Genomic DNA, 23,774 nt, shown 5'->3' with positions numbered 1-23,774 from the left:
GAAAAACTACCAGCGTCCATGGCCTCAACAAAGAAGTTATTTTTCTTTTTGTAGCACCTGTCACTTAACGAAAGTCATGCATTAGGAACTGAAGGCCCTCCACATCTCAGGAATTTAGCTTTCTTGATCTTGTGCAGTTGCATATAGGTAACCACAGCTCCTGTGAGTTTGTGAGTGTGATAGCTATTTCATTTCCACATGTAAGCATTTCACAGAGCTTTTCTGCAATAGCTGGCTCTTGCTTTCTTCCTACTTCCTCTTCTATGCTATTCTCAGAGTCTTGGTGTTTGTGTTTGGGAAAGAGCTTTATCGCAATGGTCCCATACCACTGAGCACACATTCTGTTTCCACTTGGACTATGAACTGACCTACTTCACACCACTGACTACTGCCCACTAGAAGAGGAAGCTTCTTGACCCAGGTTGAGTATATCCCAGTATGGTAGTTTGAATATGCTTGACCTAGGGAGTGGCTAATTAGGAAGTGTGGCCTTGTTGGCGAATATGTTCCCTGGTTGGAGCAAGTGTGTCACTGTGGAGGTAGGCTTTGAGACCCTTTCCATAGTCATATGGAAGCCATTCTAATCCTGTCTGTTTTGGATCAAAATGAAATTTTGAAATTTTTGAAATTTTAGATCCTCCTTCAGTACCAGGTCTGCCTGCATGCTGCCATACTCCTGTGTTAGTAATGGAGTGAACCTCTGAACCTATAAGCAAGTCCCAGTTAAATGTTGCATCTTTTTTTATTGGATTTTTTGTTTGTTTGTTTTTGAGCTGGGGACCGAACCCAGGGCCTTGCACTCACTAGGCAAGCACTCTACCACTGAGCTAAATCCCCAACCCCTAGATATTTTTTATTTACATTTCAAATGTTGTGTCTTTTAAGTGTTGCATTGGTCATGATGTTTCTTCCCAAGCAATAAAACACTAACTAAACCAGAAGTTGGTATCAGAAGTAGTGTACTGTGACAGGCCTGACTATGCATTTGTTTGGAAGACTGTTGATTTGGGAGCTATGGTTTTGGAAAGCACTGGAATGTTTTAAGTGTGACATAATGGGCTTTCCTAGTAGGAATAGGGATGCCTTTGTTGCTGAGTTTGATTTGAAATGTGCAAACTTGGCCCAGGTGGTTTCAGTGGAAATGAATTTTTGTATGTGACCCAGAGACTGTTTTGTGGTATTGTGGTGAAGAATGTGGTTGCTCTTTTCACTTGCCCATAGAGTCTATATGAGGCTAATTTAAAGAGATTTATATTCACAGATCACATGAAGGTTACAAAGAAGGAAGACCAAAGTGTGTATATCTATCTCTTGAGAGGCTCTGCCAGAATCTGACAAATATAGAGGTAGATGCTTGCAGTCAACCATTGGACTGAGTATGGGGTCCCTAATGAAGGAGTTAGAGAAAGGACTGAAGAAGCTGAAGGGCTTTGCAACCCTATACGAAGGACAACAATATCAAGCAAACAGACCCCCCCCAAGAGACTCCAGGGGCTAAATCACTAATCAAAGGCTACACATGGAGGGACCTGTGGTTCCACCTGTGTATATAATAGCAGAGGCTGTCCTTGTTGGACATCAATTGGAGGAGAGGCCCATGGTCCTTTGAAGGCTCGATGCCCCAGTGTGGAGGAAAGCCAAGGTGGGAAGGCCTGAGGAAGTGGGTGGGGGTGGAGGTGTGGGAACACCCTTATAGAAGCAGGGGAGAGGGGAAACTGGAAAAGGGGATAAGATTTGAAATGTAATTAAAGAAAATATCCAGTAAAAGAAAAGATAAAAAATGTATTATACAAAATACAAAGGCAAAAAAAGAAGAATTTTATATTAAGTGCTGTGATGAAGAAAGTCTCAAAAAGCCACGCAGAGACTTTGCTTATTGGTTTAGTCTCATGAAGAGCATTCTGATCTAGCATAGCAAGTTAAAAAAGAAAAAATAATAAACTTCAAATAATAATAAAGAAGAACCAGAAAGTGAAATGGAGCTGAGTACTGTTTTAAAGGAAAGAAGATTAATAAATTGGTGTTCTCAGGGCCAGATCCCATCCAGCTTAATTTATTATTGTGTTTGCCACTGAATAAAGAATAGTTTATAAAGGGCACAGCTGGAGAAGTAATGCATGCCCTTTGGTGGAACATAGATATTCACAAGTGTATTCCAGATTGTGGAACAAGGAGCTGTGAACTTAAAAGTTTGTTGCAGTCAACAAGGATGAAATAGGAGTCGGAGATCTGAAGACTGCTTTGATATACCGGACTTGGAGATGGCAAGTTCGGAGTTGCCTAGCTAGTTTTCTGTCTTTTTAGTCTAGTAATACCTGTATAAGGAATTTTGGAATGGTATTAAATGTTGGAGGTATATGATATCCTGTTTGATTTTTGTTTCATGACAGATTACAGTTAAGTGATTGAATCTCAGACAAGTCTTAAAACTTTGGGCCTTTAACATTGTTGAGGCTGCTATAGAGTATATGGATCCAAGATGATGGATCAAATGCATCTTGCAGTATGATATTTTTAGGTATCTACCCCATAGACTCATGTATTTGAACAAAAGCTATAGAGGGTAAGGAATGGAAGATAGTCATTTAAATATCTTTGGACTATGGAGTGGTAGTATTAGGAAGTATGGCCATGGATCTGAGAAGCGACTCAAGGCCTGAGACCAGACATAAGACCAACTTTTCTGCTCCAAGTGACCTGCCTGGTGGACTCAGGACTCACAAAGGCAAAATTACTCTGGGACCAGGCACTTCCAGTTTCTAGCTGGGGCCCGAACCTTGCTGATCCAGTCCCACAACTCCCTGCTCCCAAACCCCATGGGTGAGAGAGCTCACAGCCCAGACAGGTGGGCATTCCTGCTCCTGCAGGTCAGGAGAGACCGTTAGCACTGTCCACCACTGCCCACATCCCTGGCCCAATAGGAAACCCTATAGGGCTTCTGGGAACAGGAAGATAGGGGTACTCCTCACTGTAGTCCAGACACCGCCTGGATCTGAAGGGACCCAATCAAACAGCTCCCTGCACCCAAATCCCGTGGGAGGGAGAGTAGACCTTCAGAGGGGGGAGACATGCCTGGGAAGCCAGAGGAGACTAATCTCTGCCCACATTTCTTTTTTTTTTCACTGTAATTTGTAACTTTATTAAGAAGGAACCGGTGTCCTTACTAAGTAAACATTTTTTTGCATACACTGCCTTTTCTTTATCTTTCTGTGCCTTTATCATTTGCTTGACTTTAAGCAATTCTTCCTGGATAGCCTTATCTCCTGGGGCTATCTCCTGCGCCTTCTTAAGATCAGCCAATACTTGATCATATTCTTTCAATCCTTGCCATCCTTGCACTTTTTGGTATAGTGCTTTAGTGTTTGAAGGGTTCATTTCAAGAGCCTCCAAACAACTGTCAGTTTCCCCCTGCCAATTTGAAATCTTCAATTCACAAGCACCAATGTTCAGCACACAACTTAAGGCTATAGGTTGCAGTCTGGATATATCTGCTTTCTCAATAACAGCCTTTGAACTATCCACGTAGCTTAAAACCTTTGCATATTTTTTAATAGCCATCTCCCAGCCCTGAGACTTGAAGAAAGTATTTCCAATGTTTTTTAAATCTTCAGATATTAATAAAATTTTATCTATATCCTTTAAGTCTATGTCAGCATCCTCAGGGAAATCTGGATGACTATCCCCAGAGCTATCTTTGGGGAATCTTCCAGTCATCCACTTCCTTCAATTCTCCACATTCTGCAATAACACAGAGTTTGGCAGGTTTTTCACCATTCACTTCTACATTTTCAAGCATCCTTGCCACACCTAGTCCTTTTATTACTTGACCAAATACCACATGTTTCCCATCCAAATGAGGAGTGGGAACTGTTGTGATAAAGAACTGAGAACCATTTGTATTGGGGCCTGCAGTTGCCATGCTCAGCAAACCCTCCCGATCTTGCTTATAATGAAAATTCTCATTTTCAAAATTTTCACCATAAATACTTTCTCCACCTGTCCCATTCTGATTTGAGAATTCTTCACCCTGAATCATAAATTTCTTAATAATTTGGTGGAAAGGACATCCTTTAAGATGCAGAGGTTTTCCAGTTGTCGATCCAGTGTCCTTTTCTCCTGAACACAATGCACGAAAATTTTCTGCAGTTTTAGGAACAATAACTGCAAACAATTCTAAAACAATTCATCCAACTCGCTCCCTGCTGATGTCCACGTCAAAGAAGACTGGGGCGTTCTTGGAATTAGAAGGCTTGGCTGCTGGGGATGGATGGGACCTCTTCATTGCAGGCACTGGAAAGCAGGAGAGGAGTTCCTCATGCTCAAGAGGGGTTCAAACTCTACTGCACGACTATGTTATAAGCTGGGGACACGCTGAAGACCACATTTCTGATGCTAGAGGAAAATGCCTAGTGCCATCTAAGCCCACTGTGCACAGGGTCCCGAGTGAAGGCAGGGCAGGGCCTTCTGCTTGCTGCACTCATGGAGAGCTGAAAGCTGGATTTGAGATATGACTTTAGGCCCAAAACCAGAGGCAAGACCAACTTTTCTGCTCCAAGTGACCATCCTGGTGGACTCAGTACTCACGCCCACAGGAACACGTGAAGACTAGTAGACAGAAACGACTACATACATGAAAGTAGAACAGTTTGTTCCCATAACTGGCTGAAAGAGAACAGGAAAACAGGTCTACAGCACTCCTGACACACAGGCCTAGAGCAGAACAAGGTAACACCAGAGACTATGTGATGGCAAGAGAAAAGCACAGGAACACAAGCAACAGAAACCAAGAATACATGCCATCATCAGAGCCCAATTCTCCCACCAAAGCAAACACAGAATATCCAAAAACACCAGAAAAGTTAGATCTAGATTTAAAATCACATTTGATCATGATGATGGAGGACTTCAAGAAAGACATAAAGAACTCCCTTAGAGAAAACATAAATAAACATGCAGAAGCTTTTAGAAAGGAAAGGCAAAAATCCCCGAAAGAATTACAGGAATACACAATCAAACAGGTGAAGGAATTAAAAATGGAAATAGAAGCAATAAAGAAAGAACACAGGGAAACAGCCCTGGATATAGAAAACCAAAGGAAGAGACAAGGAGCGGTAGATACAAGCTTCACCAACAGAATGCAAGAGATAGAAGAGAGAATCTCAGGAGCAGAAGATTCCATAGAAATCATCGACACAACTGTCAAAGATAATGTAAAACGGAAAACGATACTGGCCCAAAACATACAGGAAATCCAGGACTCAATGAGAAGAACAAACTTAAGGATAATAGGTATAGAAGAGAGTAAAGAATCCCAACTCAAAGGATCTGTAAATCTCTTCAAAAAAATCATAGAAGAAAACTTCCCTAACCTAAAGAAAGAGATGCCCATAAACATACAAGAAGCCTATAGAACTCCAAATAGATTGGACCAGAAAAGAAACTCCTCCCATCACATAATAGTCAAAAGACCAAACGCACAAAACAAAGGAAGAATATTAAAAGCAGTAAGGGAAAAAGGTCAAGTAACATATAAAGGCAGACTTATCAGAATTACACCAGACTTCTCACCAGAGACTATGAAAGCCAGAAGAAGATCCTGGACAGATGTCATAAAGACCCTAAGAGAACAAAATTGCCAGCCCAGGTTACTGTATCCAGCAAAGCTCTCAATTAAAGTGGATGGAGAAACCAGGATATTCCATGAAAAAACCAAATTTACACAATATCTTTCTACAAATCCAGCACTACAAAGGAAAATAAATGGTAAAGCCCAACACAAGTAGGCAAGCTACAGCATAGACAAAGCAAGAAACTAATCAATATTCAACAAAACAAAGAGAAGACAAGCACAAACATAATCTCACATCGAAACATGAATTTAACAGGAAGCAACAATCACTATTTCTTAATATCTCTCAACATCAATGGACTCAATTCCCCAATAAAAAGACACAGATTAGCACACTGGATATGCAATGAGGACCCAACATTTTGTTGCCTACAGGAAACACAACTCAGAGACAAAGATAGATGGTACCTCAGAGTAAAAGGCTGGAAAACAACTTTCCAAGCAAATGGTTGGAAGAAGCAAGCTGAAATAGCCATTCTAATATAGAATAAAATAGATTTTCAACCAAAAGTCATCAAAAAAGATAAGGAAGGACACTTCATATTCATCAGAGGAAAAATCCTCCAAGATGAACTCTCAATCCTATATATCTATGCTTCAAGTACAAGGGCATCTACATATATAAAAGAAACTTTACTAAAAGTCAAAGTACACATTGCACCTCACACACTAATAGTAGGAGATTTCAACACTCCACTCTTATCAATGGACAGACCATAGAAACAGAAATTAAACAGAGACACAGACAGACTAAAAGAAATCACGAACCAAATGGATTTAAAAGATATTTACAGAACATTCTATCCTAAAACAAAAGGATATACCTTCTTCTCACCAACTCATGGTACTTTCTTCAAAATTGACCATATAATCGGTAATAAAACAGGCCTCAATAGATACAAAAAGATAGAAATGATGCCAAGCATCCTATCAGACCACCATGGGCTAAAGCTGGTCTTCAATAACAGTAAGGAAAAATGCCCACATATACATGGAAGTTGAATAATGCTCTACTCAATGATAACGTGGTCAAGGAAGAAATAAAGAAAGAAATTAATGGAAATTTAATGAATTTAATGAAAATGAAGGTATAACAAACCCAAACTTATGGGATACAATGAAAGCTGTGCTAAGAGGAAAACTCATATCTCTGAGTGCCTGCAGAAAGGAACAGGAGAGAGCATATATCAGCAGCTTGACAGCACACCTAAAAGCTCCAGAATAAAAAACAAAAACACCCTGGAGGCGTAGAAGGCAGGAAATAATCAAACTCAGAGCTGAAATCAACCAAGTAGAAAAAAAAAAGGACAACGAATAAACAGAACCAAAAGCTAGATCTTTGAGAAAATCAAAAATAAGGAAGGACACTGTATATTCACAAAGGAAAAATCCACCAAGATGAAAATCCTAAATATCAGTCATTTAAAAAGGTCTCCCAACCAAAAAGAGGCCAGGGTCCAGAAGGCAGAATTCAATCAAACCTTCATAGAAGACCCTTATACCAATATTGTCCAAATTCCCAAAATTGAAACAGATGGATCACTAAAATCTAAAAGCCACAAATTACCCATACCTAAACATATGAATATAAACATAAAAAAAAGTTCAGAGCACATCAAAACAATCAAAATCAAGAAAAAAATAAAAAACGTGATCCATTATATAAAACAAACTGAAAGAACAAAACCACATCATTAGAAAATTTGACAAAATTCAACACTCCATGATAAAAGTCCTGGAAAGAATGAGGCCCATACCTAAAATAAGAGCAAAAACCAGTTGCTAACATTAAACTAAATGGAGAGAAATCAAAAATTCCTAGACTAGGCAAAGACTCTCTACCAGACAACAAAAAAGGAGGTCAAGGGGGGGATCGGAGAAAAAGAAGAACAAAATATCACTGTTGCAGATGATATGATAGTATATTTAAGTGATCCCAAAAGTTCCACCAGAGAACTATTAAAGCTGATAAACAACTTCAGAAAAGTGGCTGGGTATAAAATTAACTCAAATAAATCAGTAGCCTTTCTCTATAAAAAAGAGAAACAAGCCGAGAAAGAAATTAGGGAAACGACACCATTCATAATAGACCCAAATAATATAAAGTACCACGGTGTGACTTTAACCAAGCAAGTAAAAGATCTGTACAATAAGAACTTCAAGACACTGAGGAAAGAAATTGAAGAAGACCACAGAAGATGGAAAGATCTCCCATGCTCATGGATTGGCAGGATTAATATAGTAAAAATGGCCATTTACCAAAAGCAATCTACAGATTCAGATCAAAATACAATCAATTCTTCAAAAGAGTTAGACAGAACAATTTGCAAATTCATTAAGGGATAGCTAAAAACCCTCAACAATAACTTCAGGGGAATTGCTATCCCTGAACTCAAGCAGTATTGGATAAAAACTGCATGGTATGGTACAGAGACAGACAGATAGACCAATGGAATAGAATTGAAGACCCAGGAAATGAACCACCTATGGTCCTTGAAACCAAAAGGAGCCAAACCATCCAGCATTTTCAGCAAATGGTGCTGGTTCAACTGAGAGTCAACATGTAGAAGAATGCAGAATCCATGCTTATGACCCACAAAGCTTAAGTCCAAGTGGATCAAGGACCTCACAGCAAACCAGATACACTCAAACTAATAGAAGAACTAGGGAAGCATCTGGAACACATGGGCACTGGAAAAATTGAACAAAACACCAATCGGCTTATGCTCTAAGATCAAGAATAAAGAATGGGATCTCATAAACTACAAAGCTTCTGTAAGGCAAAGGACACTGTGGTCAGGACAAAACGGCAACCAACAGATTGGGAAAAGATCTTTACCAATCCTACAACAGATAGAGGCCTTATATCCAAAATATACAAAGAACTCAAAAAGTTAGACCGCAGGGAGACAAATAACCCTATTAAAAAATGGGTTTCAGAGCTAAACAAAGAATTCACAGCTAAGAATGCGAATGGCTGAGAAAACACCTAAAAGAAATGTTCAACATCTTTAGTCCAAATCAAAACAACCTGAATTTCACCTCACACCAGTGAGAATGGCTAAGATCAAAAACTTCAGATGCTGGCGAGGATGTGGAGAAAGAGAACACTCCTCCAGGACTGGTACAACCATTTGGAAATCAGTCTAGGTTCCTGAGAAAATTGGACATTGTAAACCTGAGGAAATCAGCTATACCCCTCTTGGGCATATACCAAAAAGATGCCCCAACATATAAAAAAGACACGTGCTCCACTATGTTCATCGCAGCATTATTTATAATAGCCAGAAGCTGGAAAGAACAGATGCCCTTCAACAGAGGAATGGATACAGAAAATGTGGTACATGTACATAATGGAATATTACCAGCTAATAAAAACAATCCTAGGCAAATGGTTGGAACGGAAAATATCATCCTGAGTGAGCTAACCCAATCACAGAGAAAGACATACATGGTATGCACTCACTGATAATGGCTATTAGCCCAAATGCTTGAAAGATCCCTAGAACAAGAAACTCAAGACAGATGATCAAAATGTGAATACTTCACTCCTTCTTTAAGTGAAAAAAAAATACCTTGCAGGGAAGAAAGGCATTAAAACAGAGACTGAAGGAACACCCATTCAGAGCCTGCCCACATGTGGCCCATACATACAACCCCCAATTAGATAAGATGGATGAAGCAAAGAAGTGCAGACCGACAGGAGCAGGAATCGCTCCTGAGAGACACAACCAGAATCCAGCAAATACAGAGGCGAATGCCAGCAGCAAACCACTGAACTGAGAACGGGACCCCCGTTGAAGGAATCAGAGAAAGAACTGGAAGAGCTTGAAGGGGCTTGAGACCCCATATGTACAACAATGCCAAGCAACCAGAGCTTCCAGGGACTAAGCCACTACCTAAAGACTATACATGGACTGACCCTGTACTCTGACCTCATAGGTAGCAATGAATATCCTAGTAAGAGCACCAGTGGAAGTAGAAGCCCTGGGTCCTGCTAAGACTGAACCCCCAGTGAACTAGAAAGCAATGGGGGAGGGTTTGGAGGGAATACCCATAAAGGGGGAGGGGGAGGGATGTTGCCGGAAACCGGGAAAGGAATAACACTCGAAATGTATATAAGAAATACTCAAGTTAATTTAAAAAAAAAAGAGAAAATCAACAAGATAGATAAACCCTTAGCCAGACTAACCAGAGGACACCGAGAGTGTGTCCAAATTAAGAAAATCAGAAATGAAAAGGGAGACATAACAACAAAATAAGAGGAAATTAAAAAAGAATCAACAGATCCTACATCAAAAGCTTATATACAACAAAACTTGAAAATCTGGAGGAAATGGACAATTTCCTAGACAGATACCAGGTACTCAAGTTAAATCAGGAACAAATAAACCATTTAAACAACCCCATAACTTCTGAAGAAATAGAATGAGTCATTAAAAGTTTCCCAACCAAAAAGAGCCCAGGTCCAGATGGGTTCACTGCAGAATTCTATCAGATTTTCATAGGAGACCTCATACCAATACTATCTAAACTATTCCACAAAATTGAAACAGATGGAGCGCTACTGAATTCCTTCTATGGAGCCACAATTACTCTTATACCTAAACCAAACAAAGACCCAACAAAGAAAGAACTTCAGTCCAATTTCCCTTATGAATATCGATGCAAGGATACTCAATAAAATTCTTATAAACTGAATCCAAGAGCGCGTCAAACAATCTTCCATCATGATCAAGTTGGCTTCATTCCAGGGATGCAGGGATGGTTTAATATATGGAAAACCATCAATGTAATCCACTATATAAACAAACTGAAAGATAAAAGCCACATGATCATTTCATTAGATCCTGAGAAATCATTTGACAAAATTCAACACTCCTTCATGGTAAAAGTCCTGGAAAGCATAGGAATTCAAGGCCCATACCTAAATATAGTAAAGCCATATACAGCAAATCGCTCACTAACATTACACTAAATGGAGAGAAACTTGAAGCAATCCTACTAAAATCAGGGACTAGACAAGACTGCCCACTATCTCCCTACTATTCAATATAGTTCTTGAAGTCCTAGCCTGAGCAATCAGACAACAAAAGGAGATCAAATGGATACTGATTGGAACTGAAGAAGTCAAAATATCACTATTTGCAGACCATATGATTGTATACTTAAGTGATCCCAAAAGTTCCACCAGAGAACTATTAAACCTGATAAACACCTTCAGTAAAGTGGCTGGGTATAACATTAACTCAAATAAATCAGTAGCCTTCCTCTACACAAAAGAGAAACAAGCCGAGAAAGAAATTAGGGAAACGACACCCTTCATAATAGTCCTAAATAATATAAAATACCTCGGTGTGACTGTAACCAAGCAAGTGAAAGATCTGTGTGATAGGAAATTCAAGCCTCTGAAGAAAGAATTTGAAGAAGATCTCAGAAGATGGAAAGATCTCCCATCCTCATGGATTGACAGGATTACTTTAGTAAAAATGGCCATTTTACCAAAAGCAATCTACAGATTTAATGCAATGCCCATCAAAATTCCAACCCAATTATTCATAGAGTTAGAGAGAACAATTTGCAAATTCATCTGGAATAACAAAAAACCCAGGATAGCTAAAACTATCCTCAACAATACGAGGAATTCTAGAGGAATCACTATCCTTGAACTCAAGCAGTATTACAGAGCAATAGTGATAAAAACTGCATGGTATTGGTACAAAGACAGACAGATAGACCTGTGGAATAGAATTGAAGACCCAGAAATGAACCCACACACCTATGGTCATTGGATTTTTGACAAAGGAGCCAAAACCATCCAATGGAAAAAAGATAGCATTTTCAGCAAATGGTGCTGGTTCAACTGGAGGTCAACATGTAGAAGAATGCAGATCGATCCATGCTTATGACCCTGTACAAAGCTTAAGTCCAAGTGGATCAAGGACCTCCACAGCAAACCAGATACACTCAAACTAATAGAAAAAAAGTGGGCACTGGAGAAAATTTCCTGAACAACACACCAATGGCTTATGCTCTAAGATCAAGATTCGCCAAATGGGATCTCATAAAACTGCAAAGCTTCTGTAAGGCAAAGACACTGTTGTTAGGACAAAACAGCAACCAACAGATTGGGAAAAGATCTTTACCAAACCTACAGCTGATAGAGGACTTATATCCAAAATATACAATGAACTGAAGAAGTTAGACTTCAGGGAGACAGACACCTCTATTAAAAAAATGGGGTTCAGAGCTAAACAATGAAATCACAGCCAAGCACTGCTGAATGGCTGAGAAACACCTAAAGAAATGTTCAACATCTTTAGTCATAAGGGAAATGGAAATCAAAACAACCCTGAGATTCCACGTGACACTAATCAGAATGGCTAAGATCAAAAACTCAGGTGACAGCAGATGCTGGCGAGGATGTGGAGAAAGAGGAACACTCCTCCATTGTTGGTGGGATTGCAGACTGGGACAACCATTCTGCAAATCAGTCTGGAGGTTCCTCAGAAAATTGGACATTGAACTGCCTGAGGATCCAGCTATACCTCTCTTGGGCATATACCCAAAAGATGCCCAACATATAACAAAGACACATGCTCCACTATGTTCATAGCAGCCTTATTTATAATAGCCAGAAGCTGGAAAGAATCCAGATGCCCTTCAACTGAGGAATGGATGCAGAAAATGTGGTACATCTACACAATGGAATACTATTCAGCTATTAAAAACAATGACTTCATGACATTCTTAGGCAGATGAATCAAGCAGAAAACGTCTTCCTGAGTGAGGTAACCCAATCACAGAAGAACAAATATGGTATGCACTTACTGATAAGTGGATATTAGCCCAAAAGTTCAAATTGCCCAAAATACAATCTACAGACCACATGAAGCTCAAGAAGTGGGATGACCAAAGTGTGTATGCGACAGTCCTTCCTAAAAGGAGAACAAAAGTATTTATAGGAGAAGATATGGAGACAAAGTTTGGAGAAGAGATTGAAGCCCCACCTGGAGATTCAGCTCATAGACACACAGCCAGCAAACCCAGACAATATTGCTGATGCCAAGAAGTGCATGCTTACAGGAGACTGATATATGTCTCCAGAGACTCTCTTCCAGAGCATGACAAATGCAGAGGTGAATGCTAACAGCCAACCATTAAAGTGAGAACAGTGTCCTCATCAGAGGACTTAGAGAAAGAATTGAAGGAGCTGAAGGGGTATTTAACTACATAAGAACAACAATACCAACAACCAGAGCTTCCAGAGATTAAACCACCTCCCAAAAAGTACACATGGACTGACCCATGGGTCCAGCTACATATGTAGGAGAAGATGGCCTTATTGGGCACCAATGGGAGGAGAAGCCCTTGGTCCTGCCAAAGCTGGACCCCCAATGTAGGGTAATGCAAAGGAATGGAGCAGGAAATGGTTGGTTGGTGGAGGGCACCCTTACAGATGAAGTGGGCAGGGTGTATGTTATAGGGGGTTTATGAATGGGAAACCTTATTTTTTAATTTTTTTAAAGTCCAGCCTTTATCCTCCTCTAGGTCTGCCTTCTGACTGACTGTTCTCATCCCATACCTCCTCCCCAAGTCTCCAAGGGAATGACCCCATCCACCTCCCACCACCCCACCAGACTTCCTCACTCCCCGGGGCCTCAAGTCTCTCTAGGGTTTGATGCATCATCTCTCACTGAGGCCAGACCAGGCAGTCCTCTGCTGTATATGTGTCTGGGGCCTCTTATTACCTGGTGTATGCTGCCTGGTTGGTGGCTCAGTGTCTGAAAGATCTTGGGGGTCATAGTTGAGACTACTGGTCTTCATATGAGGCCACCTCTTCCTCAGGTTCTTTCAGGTTTTCTCAATTCAACCACAGGGATCCCAGACCACTGGTTAGGTGTAAGTATTTGCATCGGACTCTTTCAACTACATGTTAAAGTTTTATTTTTTAATTAGATTTTTTCCATAGACTATATTTTATCTGGTTCCATCTCCATAAATACTCTTTGTTCCTTCCCACCTTTCTGCCCACTCAACTTCATATTACTTCTATCTCTCTCTCCAACAACAACAACAACAATAACAACAACAATAACAAAAACAACAAAAGATAAAATAAAAACAAGCAAACAAAAACCAAGTAAGAAAAAAATTACCCCCAAACAGACAAACACACAAACACACCACATATAAAACAAAACAAGGCAAAAAACTCCAAACGACCTAGAAAACATGGAGTGTGTTTTGGGTTAGTCAACTGTAGGCTTACTAACTCCTTGGTTTTCATAAGATGTTCTATACATCCTTAGTTTTGGTTACCACATCCTTGATTCTCTCCTTTTCCTTATTTTCCAATACTCATCCACCTTTGTACTAGAATCCCCAGAATATCCCTTCTGCCTTCATACCATGTTTTTAGTGTATTTGCTGATTGTTGATTTATTTAAATACAAACTTTAGGAAATCACCTCATAATTCTGTTTGTACTTTCATAAATTTCTTATTTACTTTATGTTATGTTGATTTTTCTGTAATTTAAAAATATATATTTTTTTTATTATTTTGTTGTTATTTTGAGTTAGGAATTCATCTTCCCAAGGCTGTTCTTGATCCTTATATCTCCATCTCCCTGAGGTTGTAATTACAAGTAGACATATCTGGCCCATCAATTATCACTTGGAAGATGTCCATCATACTTATTTTACATGTGATAATTTTTAATCCTACTGTCTGTTTTTATGTGTGTGTGTGTGTGTGTGTGTGTGTCTTTCATGTACTGTTTCTGTTGTCTTTTGTTCATGATGTTCACTGAGTTTCTTGTTCAGCTACAAAAAATATCTGAAGCATGTACCAACAGCAATAATTTTCACAGGAATCTGAGAAAGGCATTCAGTGTCTTGGAACATGACTGGTCTAGTTCTCGTTTACTTATATTGTAAATGTGGCCCTTTAAGTGTTGACAGCTAGGTTCCAAATCTTCACAAAAATATCTTCCTTTCTCTCTTTGAGAGACACTCTTGAGGAGGCTGACACAAAAGTATCCAGAGAACAGACAGCTTTATAAGATGCATTAATAAGTTCTATTAACAGAGATTATTAATATTGTTATTGATTTTATTTTTTTTATATGAAGCATCCTTTCACACAGACTAGCCCTACTCTTTATGGCTCTGTCTCCTGAGCACTTGGATTTCTAGTATTTGACACTGTGACTACAACAGAGTTAACAAATTTATTTGTAGCCTATAGAAGCACAGAGAGTCAGAGATAATCAAATGGTAACAATTAGAGTGTGGTGACAGAGGAAGAGAAGATGCCTGCGTCCCAGTTAAAAGATCTGTGTGGATCTTGACTGTGCTACATACAGAATTATTGCCTGATGATGGTGTTGTTACTAGGGCTAGACATGAGGTTTGAGTAAGGGAGTAGAGTGCTGAGAAGGTGCCTGTGGCCATTACAAACATCTTCTCCACTGAGAAAGTATAGAAGCTTGCCCATCTGGTACAATGTCATATACTGTTGAACCCAGTGAGGAGCATGAGCCTAACTTGTGTTTTTTTGTGTGCAGGTCTAGGTGGGCATCCCTATGGGAGTAAAGTTAAGAGCTCATGGTGTAGCATATGTGCTTCATGTGTATCTGTGAATAGTTGGTGTCTATTGGATACATTTCATCTTTGCACATGTTCAACATACATCCTTCATTGGTTGTACCCTAATTAATCTAATGTCTGGCTAATGTATATACTCAGTCCTACTGTATATCATCTCTCCTGTCTGTTAATCATGGCCATCTTGGTTTCATTTATCTTCCTTTTTTCTTCCTACAGCAAATCTACATACTCTGTTTCTCCCTAGTTTAAATCCAAGGTTAAAGAAATGTGATTATTTTTAAAAATTTTTCCCTTTGCCATTTCAGCTACAAGGAACTTGATGGATGTTTTTCTCTGTCTAGAATTCTTTGACATAGATTTTCATTGTGCTAGCTTGATTCAAACTCACTGTATTTAGTAAACATGCCTTGTACTCTTAGTCTTCACAGATTCATCATTTAATATTTAAATGACCATTTTACGTAAATTCACTTTTCTCTTTCTGTAAATATTAGGAGAAAGACTGGCTGCTTGGCTTTACTGATCCTCTGATGTGTCAGCTCTGCTGAAGCCTAAGACTGTATAGGAATCTGCTTTCTGAGTATTCACAAATGTGTTGAGTGAAGTATAAGTTATTAGTTAATATTTAATTAGGACCTGATTCTATAACCTAGTCTGACCTGGTTATGATCCTCCTAATTCAGCCTCCCAGTGGGGAGGTTATGGGCCTGCCTCAGCTTTCCTACCATTTGTTTTAAAATATAAATTTTGAGTTGATGACTATATGTTTGAGTAGTTCAAGAAATTTAAATGGCCTTCCATAATCTCTACATGTTGTGGTTTTATGCTTTATCTCTGTGATTTTTTGATGATAAGTTGGAACCACACAGACACAGTGTTATTCACCAAAGCCAGTTGCATATGGTAGCTTCATCATATAGTTGAACTTATTCTGTGCTACAGAGTAAGACACTGTCTCGTGAAGCCTAATAATAATAATAATGGTAATATAAAAATAATATGTTGCCAAGAAGTATTTTCTAGTGTTAAGCAAATTTTTTATGTCATCACACTAAAATGATAAAGCCTCAAAAATCTCAGTATAGATCTGCTAATATCAATAACACATAACTTTTAATCATAACCCATATTCATAATTATCAATTTTCTGGATCTTGTTCAGGGTCATGCAGTGCATTTACTTGTAATGTCCTTTTGTTCTGAAATGATTTGTCCCATTGTTTGTTCATTTAATTTTTTGAAAGTTTCATTTTTAATAATCCAGTCTTAAAGTTAGGGTCTGCATGTAATAAAATGAACCTATTGTATACTATGAGATATATGAATTTAACAAATATGTACACCTTTTCAAGCATAATTGTGCAAACTAGTTTTATGTTAACTGTCAGAAGCCAAGATGAGAGAATCTTAATTGAGAAATTGCTTCAATAACAAGGCTGTAAGCAAGCTTGTAGTGCATTTCTTTAACTGCTGACTGATGTGGGAGAGCCCAGCCTATTGTGGGTATCACTCCTGGAATGGTGGTGTTGCGTATGGTAAGAAAGTAGGCTGAGCAAATTATGGGAATCAAGACAGTAAACTGCACTCCTTCCTTACATCTGCATCAGATTGTGCTGACCAGCTTTTGCCCAGAGTTGCTCTTGCCCTGACTTTTCTCAATTGTGGATGGTGATGTAGAAGTTAAGCAAATAAATTCTGTCTTTCACAACCTGGTTTGTTCCATGTGTTTTATCACAGCAATAGAAACCATCAAACTAAAATAGCAATTTTGTTACCCCTTTAATTTCTTTTCTACACATTTACCCACACCCGGCCCCGAACAAGAAGACATGTGCTCTCTTGTACTGTAAATGAGTTTGGCCTAGTGCAAAGTGGCTTGTTCTATGTACATATTTGTGATTGGCTTTGTATTTCCCTGCGTCTTTCCCTATTATTGTTGTCCCTATGATGTTTTCACTAACTCAAGCTTATTTTGTATGTCAGGGTTTCATTTTCCTTCTTAGAAAGCTCTTTTAGGTTGCACAAATATTCTACAATATTTCTCCACTCACATATGAACAAATGAGTTTCTAAATTTTAACAATTATGAATTTTTGGCAATTATAAAAGTTGTCATTTATTTATGTGCAAGTCACTATGTAAACATGCATTTTATTTCATTTTAGTAATTATTTTTTCTGACCTGTTGTCTGTTGGGTTCTTTCTTCCATTTGCCCGTATTCAACATTCACACATGATTTTTTTCTTTGTACTTATGAGAATTTTTTTTTGGCTGTCTAATGTGCATTTCCATTCCAAATATATTTTACCTGTTCTGTCTCTGCTCCCGAAAACACTGGTTTAATTCATCTTCCTTGTTTCTTTTACATTCCTACATAAGCTAATCATGAATATTAGATTTCTTCTCCTCTTAAGGCACTGACATATTTTGCTAAAGACTGATCCCTTTGAAGTCTCAGTCCCATGTATTTAAGGTGGGTTTCATTCTTTCCTTCTTTGACAGAACCTCATTTACTGAGACCAGCCTCAAAATTGCTGTGTATTGAAGGTTAACCTTGCACCTTGAATCCTCCTACCTTCATCTCCCCAATCCTGGGAATACACATGTGTCCCACCAGGCCTGTATGGATTTAATGTTGAGGAACTCCATTTTGAGACATTCTTTTGTCAGAGTTCTCTACTGGGGATAAAACTGGTTGCAAGCTCTAACAATCTGAGTTTTGATCCAAACCCTGATAATATGTCAGCATGAGTAAAAATCTGATTTATGTTGATTTTTACAAGAAGATCTTATTTATTACATAATTATTTTGTAACTTCTGCTTTTGCTACATAGCTCTAGCTGTCCCAGAACACCTGGTCTTCCTGTTTCAGCATTTTAGCTAATTTGCTCTGTGTTCTAATTTATTTTTTAGATTTTGCAGCATTTAACATTTTTTTAAAAAAGGGTATTTATCTCCTGTAATATACCACCCTGTAGATTACCATGTTTCTGTGAAAGCCCTTAGCTAGGATGTAGGGAAGGGGAAAGGATAGAAAAGTCCAAAATTTTAGTGATAATCCTTCATCTGTTATTGAATTTCAAATCTTCCCTTTGTTCTTAAAACTTGAACATCTGAGACCATGTCCTCCTGTGTGTCCCACACATCTGTTTTTACTTTACTATATCTAGTACTTTTATTCACAAAATATAAGTGGGAGAGTGAGTTCACCATACAGTAATTCCCTGAAAATACTGAAAATCAGTTTTCCCTGATGGCCAAAAATTGTAAGTATGAAATAAGATGGGGATTTTGTTGTGACAAGGAGACCATCTTTTTTAATGTGCTTAGGGAAGATCACTTTAGTGATGAACTTATGATAATAGTTACATATTCTGTCTACATGGGTGAATAGAATTTTTAAATCATGACTTATTTCAGTGAATGTTCAAAATTCTCCAGTTGTCCATTGTTTTTGTTCTCTAGTGCCTTTAACATAATGAAATACAATGTAAAGGAAGGTGCATGTATGTTCTTGTCTAAAACAAGACTAGACAATATTAATTGTGGTAATTCATACAGCTGTATTTGTGGGAAGAAATTGGATAAACTCCTTGATTGACTCTCCAGTAAGTGTTAAAGGTACAAAAATGAAATGTCCTGATTCTCATTTGTTTCCTGTAATACTTCATGACTCCTTAAACATACATGTTTTTATTATACGATTTAGTCTGCTGTGCAAACAGAGACAGTCTCAAAGATTTTGGGAATGTTCTCTGGAATCAGACTGGACCAAGCATAAGACATCTTCCTTCCCAGTGGAGACATGACCAATCTTCTCTGGTGCATGGAAAGGCTTTGCCCCATAGCCTGGAGAAATCTGTTCTGTTTGCTTAAGCTCCCATAGAACTAAATAAAGAACCCCAGTAAGCAGCCTGTATTTCTTTTTTATTGTTATTTTAATTATTTACATTTCAAATTTTATCCCCCTTCTCAGTTTACCCTCCATAAACCCCTTCTCATCTCACCTGTCCCCACTGCTTCTATGAGGGTGATCCTCCCACTCTCTCTCAACTCAGTGCCCTAACATTCTGCTATGCTGGGGCATAAAGCCTCCACAGGTCCAAGGGGCTCCTCTCCCATTGATGCCAGATAAGGTAATCCTCTGCTACATATGCAGCTGGAGCCATAGGTTTCTCCATGTGTTCACTGTAGTTGGTAGTTTAGTGCCGGAGAGCTCTGGCTGGGTTTGGTTGTTGATATTGTTCTTCCTGTGGGATTGCTAACTTCTTCAGTTCCTTCATTCCTTCCCAAAACTCCTCTATCCAGGTCCCTGTGTTTAGTCCAGTGTATGGCTCCATGTGTCATCATCTGTATTGGTCAGGCTCTGGTAGAGAGCTTCTGAGGGGACAGCTATACCAGGCTCCTGTCAGCAAGCACTTGTTCGTATCAGCAATAGTGTCTAGGTTTGGTATCTGCAGATGAGATGGAATCCTTGGTGGTTTCTGGATGGTGTTTCCTTCAGTGTCTGCTCTACTTTTTGTTCCTGCATTTACTTTTAACAGGATCAATTCCAGATTAATATTTTTGAGGTGGGTGGGTAACCCCATCCTTCATTCAGGGATGTGCCTATCCACTAAATATGTTCTCTACAGGTTCTCTCTCCCTTTGTTGAGAATTTCGGCTAATGTCATCCCTATCAGATCCTGGGAACCTGGCATCTGGGACTATTTAGTGGCTACTCCCAGTTCCCCATCCCCCACTGCTACATGCATTCGTTCAATTTCCTCACCCTCTGTACTCCAACCCAGTCTTTACCCACACCTGATCCTGCCTTCCTTTTTCCTCTCCCACTCCTCTCCCTCCCAGACCCCTCTTTCCCTTTACCTCTTAGATTATTTTCTTTCCCCTTCTGAGTAGAATGGAAGCATCCACACTTTGGTCTTCCTTCTTCTTAGATTTCATATGGTCATATGGTTTGTAAGTTTTATTGTGGATATTCTGAGCTTTTATCTTTTCCTTTTTTGATACCATCCACTAATCAGTTAGTGCATATAATGTGTATGTTTTGTAACTGGGTTACATCACTCAGGATGATATTTTATCTCATTATGAGTAAAATAATTCATCTCAATTGAAAGCACACTTAGGAGGTAAAATTTAGCCCTTCACATCCGATCTTCCCTGCTTGCTGAGTCCTCTGGAGTAAACCAAGCTACCCTGGGCAGCCTCCTATACCAGGTACAACTAGTATTCCCCACCTACTACCTTGCCCACCTTCATCAAAACTGTGGCTTCTGAACCACACAGACCTGCAGATCCTGAACCATACAAACTTGTGGATCCAGAATCATACATGACAAGGATATCCATCAGAGACTAGCCAAACCAGGAACATCTTTTTTAGAAAGAGCAGAATCATTAAAGAAAGATAGGAATTGAAGCCATAAAGAAAACAGAAATTTAGAGCATCCTGGAAATGGAAAACCTAGTGAAGAGAACAGGAACAACAGATACAATTATCAACAATAGAGTACAGGTGACGGACAAGAGAATCTCACATGTAGAAAATACAGTAGAAGAAATTGAGACACCAGGAAAAAGAAAATGTTAACTGTAAGAAATTCCTGACACAAAATATAGAGAAATCTGGGACACCATGGAGAGAATTAACCTAAGAATAATTGGAATTGAAAAAGGTTAAGAATCCCAGCTCCAAGGCCCAGAAAATATTTTCAAAAAATCAGGGGAAAAATTCCCCAATAAGAAAGGGATAGCTATAAGAGATAGATATTACCTCAGAATAAACGGATGAAAAAAAAGTTTTCTATGCAAATGGATCAAAAAAGCAAGTGGTAGTAGCCATTCTAACATCTAATAAAATAGACATTCAGACAAGATTAATAAAAAGAGATATGGAATGACACTTTGCTCTCATCTAAGGAAAAATTTACCAGGATGATATCTCAATTCTGTAAAATACACCCCAAACACAAGGACACCAGTATGTGTAAAAGAAACTTTGCTAATGTATGAATCCCAATTTGAAACCTACACATTAATAGTGGGAGACTTCAAGACCCAGTCCTCATCAATTTATAGGTCTTCCAGACAAAAACTAAACAGATAAATAAAGAAATTAACAGACATTATGAATAAAATGGTCTTAACAGTCAACTATAGAATATTCCACTCAAACACAAAATACAATACCTTTTTCTCAGCACCTCATGGATCCTTTTCCAAAGTTGACCACATAGCTACAAAGCAAACATCAGCAAATACATGAAAATTGAAATAATACCTTGTATCTTATCAATCATGAATTAAAGCTGTATGTCAGCAGAAGAAACACCAGAAAGTTGATACATTCTTTTTTTAACAAAGTTTTTTATTAGATATATTTCTTTACTTACATTTCAAATGTTATTCCCCTTCCTGCTTTCCTGTCCATAAGCTCCCATCCCCCCATGCAGGTATTCACCATATACATCCCCTTATTGCCCCCCATATTCCCCTGCACTGGAGGTCCAAACTTGGCAGGATCAAGGGCTTAACCTTCCACTGGTGCACCAACAAGGCTATTCTCTGCTACATATGCAGTTGGAGTCCTGGGTCAGTCCATGTATAATTTTTTGTTAGTGGTCTAGTCCCTGGAAGCTCTAGTTGGTTGGCATGGTTGCTTTTATGGGGTTACAAGCTCCTTTACCTCTTTCAATACTTCCTCTAATTCCCCACAAGGGGGTCCTATTCTCAGTTTGGTGGTTTGCTGCTACATTGACCTCTGTATTGGACATGCTCTGGATATGTCTCTCAGGAGAGATCTATATTCAGTTCCTTTCAGCGTGCATTTTTTAGCTTCATTAATCTTATCTAGTTTTGGTGGATGTATATATGTGGGCCACAAGTGGAGCAGGCTCTGAATGGCCATTCCTTGAGTCACTGCTCTAAATTTTGTTTCCATTTCCCCTCCTATGGATATTTTTCCCCTTTTAAGAATGAATCTTCTTTTTTGTAGAACCTATCACCTAACAACAGAGATTGATTAAGGGCAGAAGATCCTCCTTGTCCATGTAGGAATTTGGTGGTCTTGATCTTGTGTAGTTGCATATAGGCAACTACAGCTGATGTGAGTTCATTAACTAGGTCATCTTCACATGTCAGCATTTCACAGAGCTTTTCTGCATGAGCTGTCTCTTACTTTCTTTCTACTTCTTATTCCCTGCTAGTCTCTGAGTTTTGGTGGTTGTGTTTGGGGTAGAGGGTTATGATAATTGCCCTATAGTGTTGAGCATTTTTTCCCACTGGGACTTTGACCAGTCCTGTTGCTTGGTACTGACCGTTGCCTTCTACAAGATGAAGCTTATTGTCCAAGACTCAGTGTATATCAGTATGGTAGTTTGAATATGTTTGCCCCAGGGAGTGGCTTATTAGAGTGTGTGGCCTTGTTGTAGAGGTGTGCCCTGGTTGGAGCAAGTGTATCAATGTTGAAATGGACTTTGAGAAATTTCCCTTAGCCATGCAGAAGTCAAATTTCTCTAGTCTGTCTTTGCATCAAGATGTAGAACTTTCAGCACCTCCTCCAGTCCCACATCTGCCTGGATGTTGCCGCATTCCTACCTTGATAATGGAATGAATCTCTGAACATATAAGCCAGTCTGAATTAAATATTGTCCCTTATAAAAGATGCCTTCTTCATGATGTTTCTTTCCAGTAGTAAAAACCCTAAGACAGAAGTTGGTATCAGGAATAGGGCATTGTTGTGATAGGAATGAAGATGGTTTTCTTTGGAAGAATGTAGATTTGAGGGATGGGGATTTCAGAAGTAGTGGAATGTTTTAAGCAGGGTTTAATAGACTATCCTACTAGTAATATGGAAGACTGGTGTTTTGGGTTTTTTTTGTTTGTTTGTTTGTTTTTGCTGAGAGTGATTTGAACTGTGAAGACTTAGTCTAAGAGGTATTGGTGGAGAAGAATTTTAGTATATGGCCCAGAGACTGTTTTGTAATATTGTAGTGAAGAATGTGACTGCTTTTTGCCCATGTCCATAGTGTCTAACTGAGGCTAAGTTAAAGAGATTAATATTAATTGATTCGATGAAGGAAGTCACACACACACACACACACACACACACACACAAACAGAAGAGGCTTTATTCTCTGGTTTAGTCTCATGAAGAGAATTCTGATCAAGCAAGAAAAAAAATAAAAGGAAAAAAAAAACGAAGTGTGTGGTTCAAGGAACAATAAAAGGACAGGAGGAAGTAAAATGGATCTGAAGCCTGGTCTGAGGAGATAAAGAGATTAAGTGAGTGGTGCTCTCAGGGCCAGTTCCCATTTAGCTAAGGTTGTTGTTATTTTTGCCATTGAACAGGGAATAGTTTGGACTTTTAATATGGAATGAACTACAGTCTAGAAACCGAGGGCACACTTGTGATCTAGATCTTGAGCCTGAAAGATACACACTTTTTATCTACATCTTGAGGAACAGGGTCCATGGAAAGCTTAAGACCAGGCTTGGTGGTACACCCACCTTTAATCTCAGAAGACA

The 23,774-nt window shown here is 38.9% G+C and overlaps 1 protein-coding gene and 1 pseudogene across 1 annotated transcript in view; one reads left to right on the top strand and one right to left on the bottom strand.

The window, feature by feature from the left end:
* The window catches only part of LOC116904548 (killer cell lectin-like receptor 4), a 36,285-nt gene extending 17,439 nt beyond the window's left edge, over positions 1 to 18,846 (top strand). Inside the window, exon 6 of the mRNA XM_032907346.1 lies at positions 18,711 to 18,846. Within this exon, the coding sequence (XP_032763237.1) occupies positions 18,711 to 18,846 (136 nt within the window). The remainder of the gene's footprint in view (positions 1 to 18,710) is intronic.
* On the bottom strand, positions 477 to 4,282 carry LOC116903581 (annotated as a pseudogene).
* Positions 18,847 to 23,774: the final 4,928 nt, after the last annotated feature.

Source organism: Rattus rattus, chromosome 6, assembly GCF_011064425.1.
Source record: "Rattus rattus isolate New Zealand chromosome 6, Rrattus_CSIRO_v1, whole genome shotgun sequence".
NCBI classification, from domain to species: domain Eukaryota; kingdom Metazoa; phylum Chordata; class Mammalia; order Rodentia; family Muridae; genus Rattus; species Rattus rattus.
The sequence above is the reverse complement of the archived record's forward strand: the minus strand, read 5'-3'. Positions and strand labels throughout refer to the sequence as shown.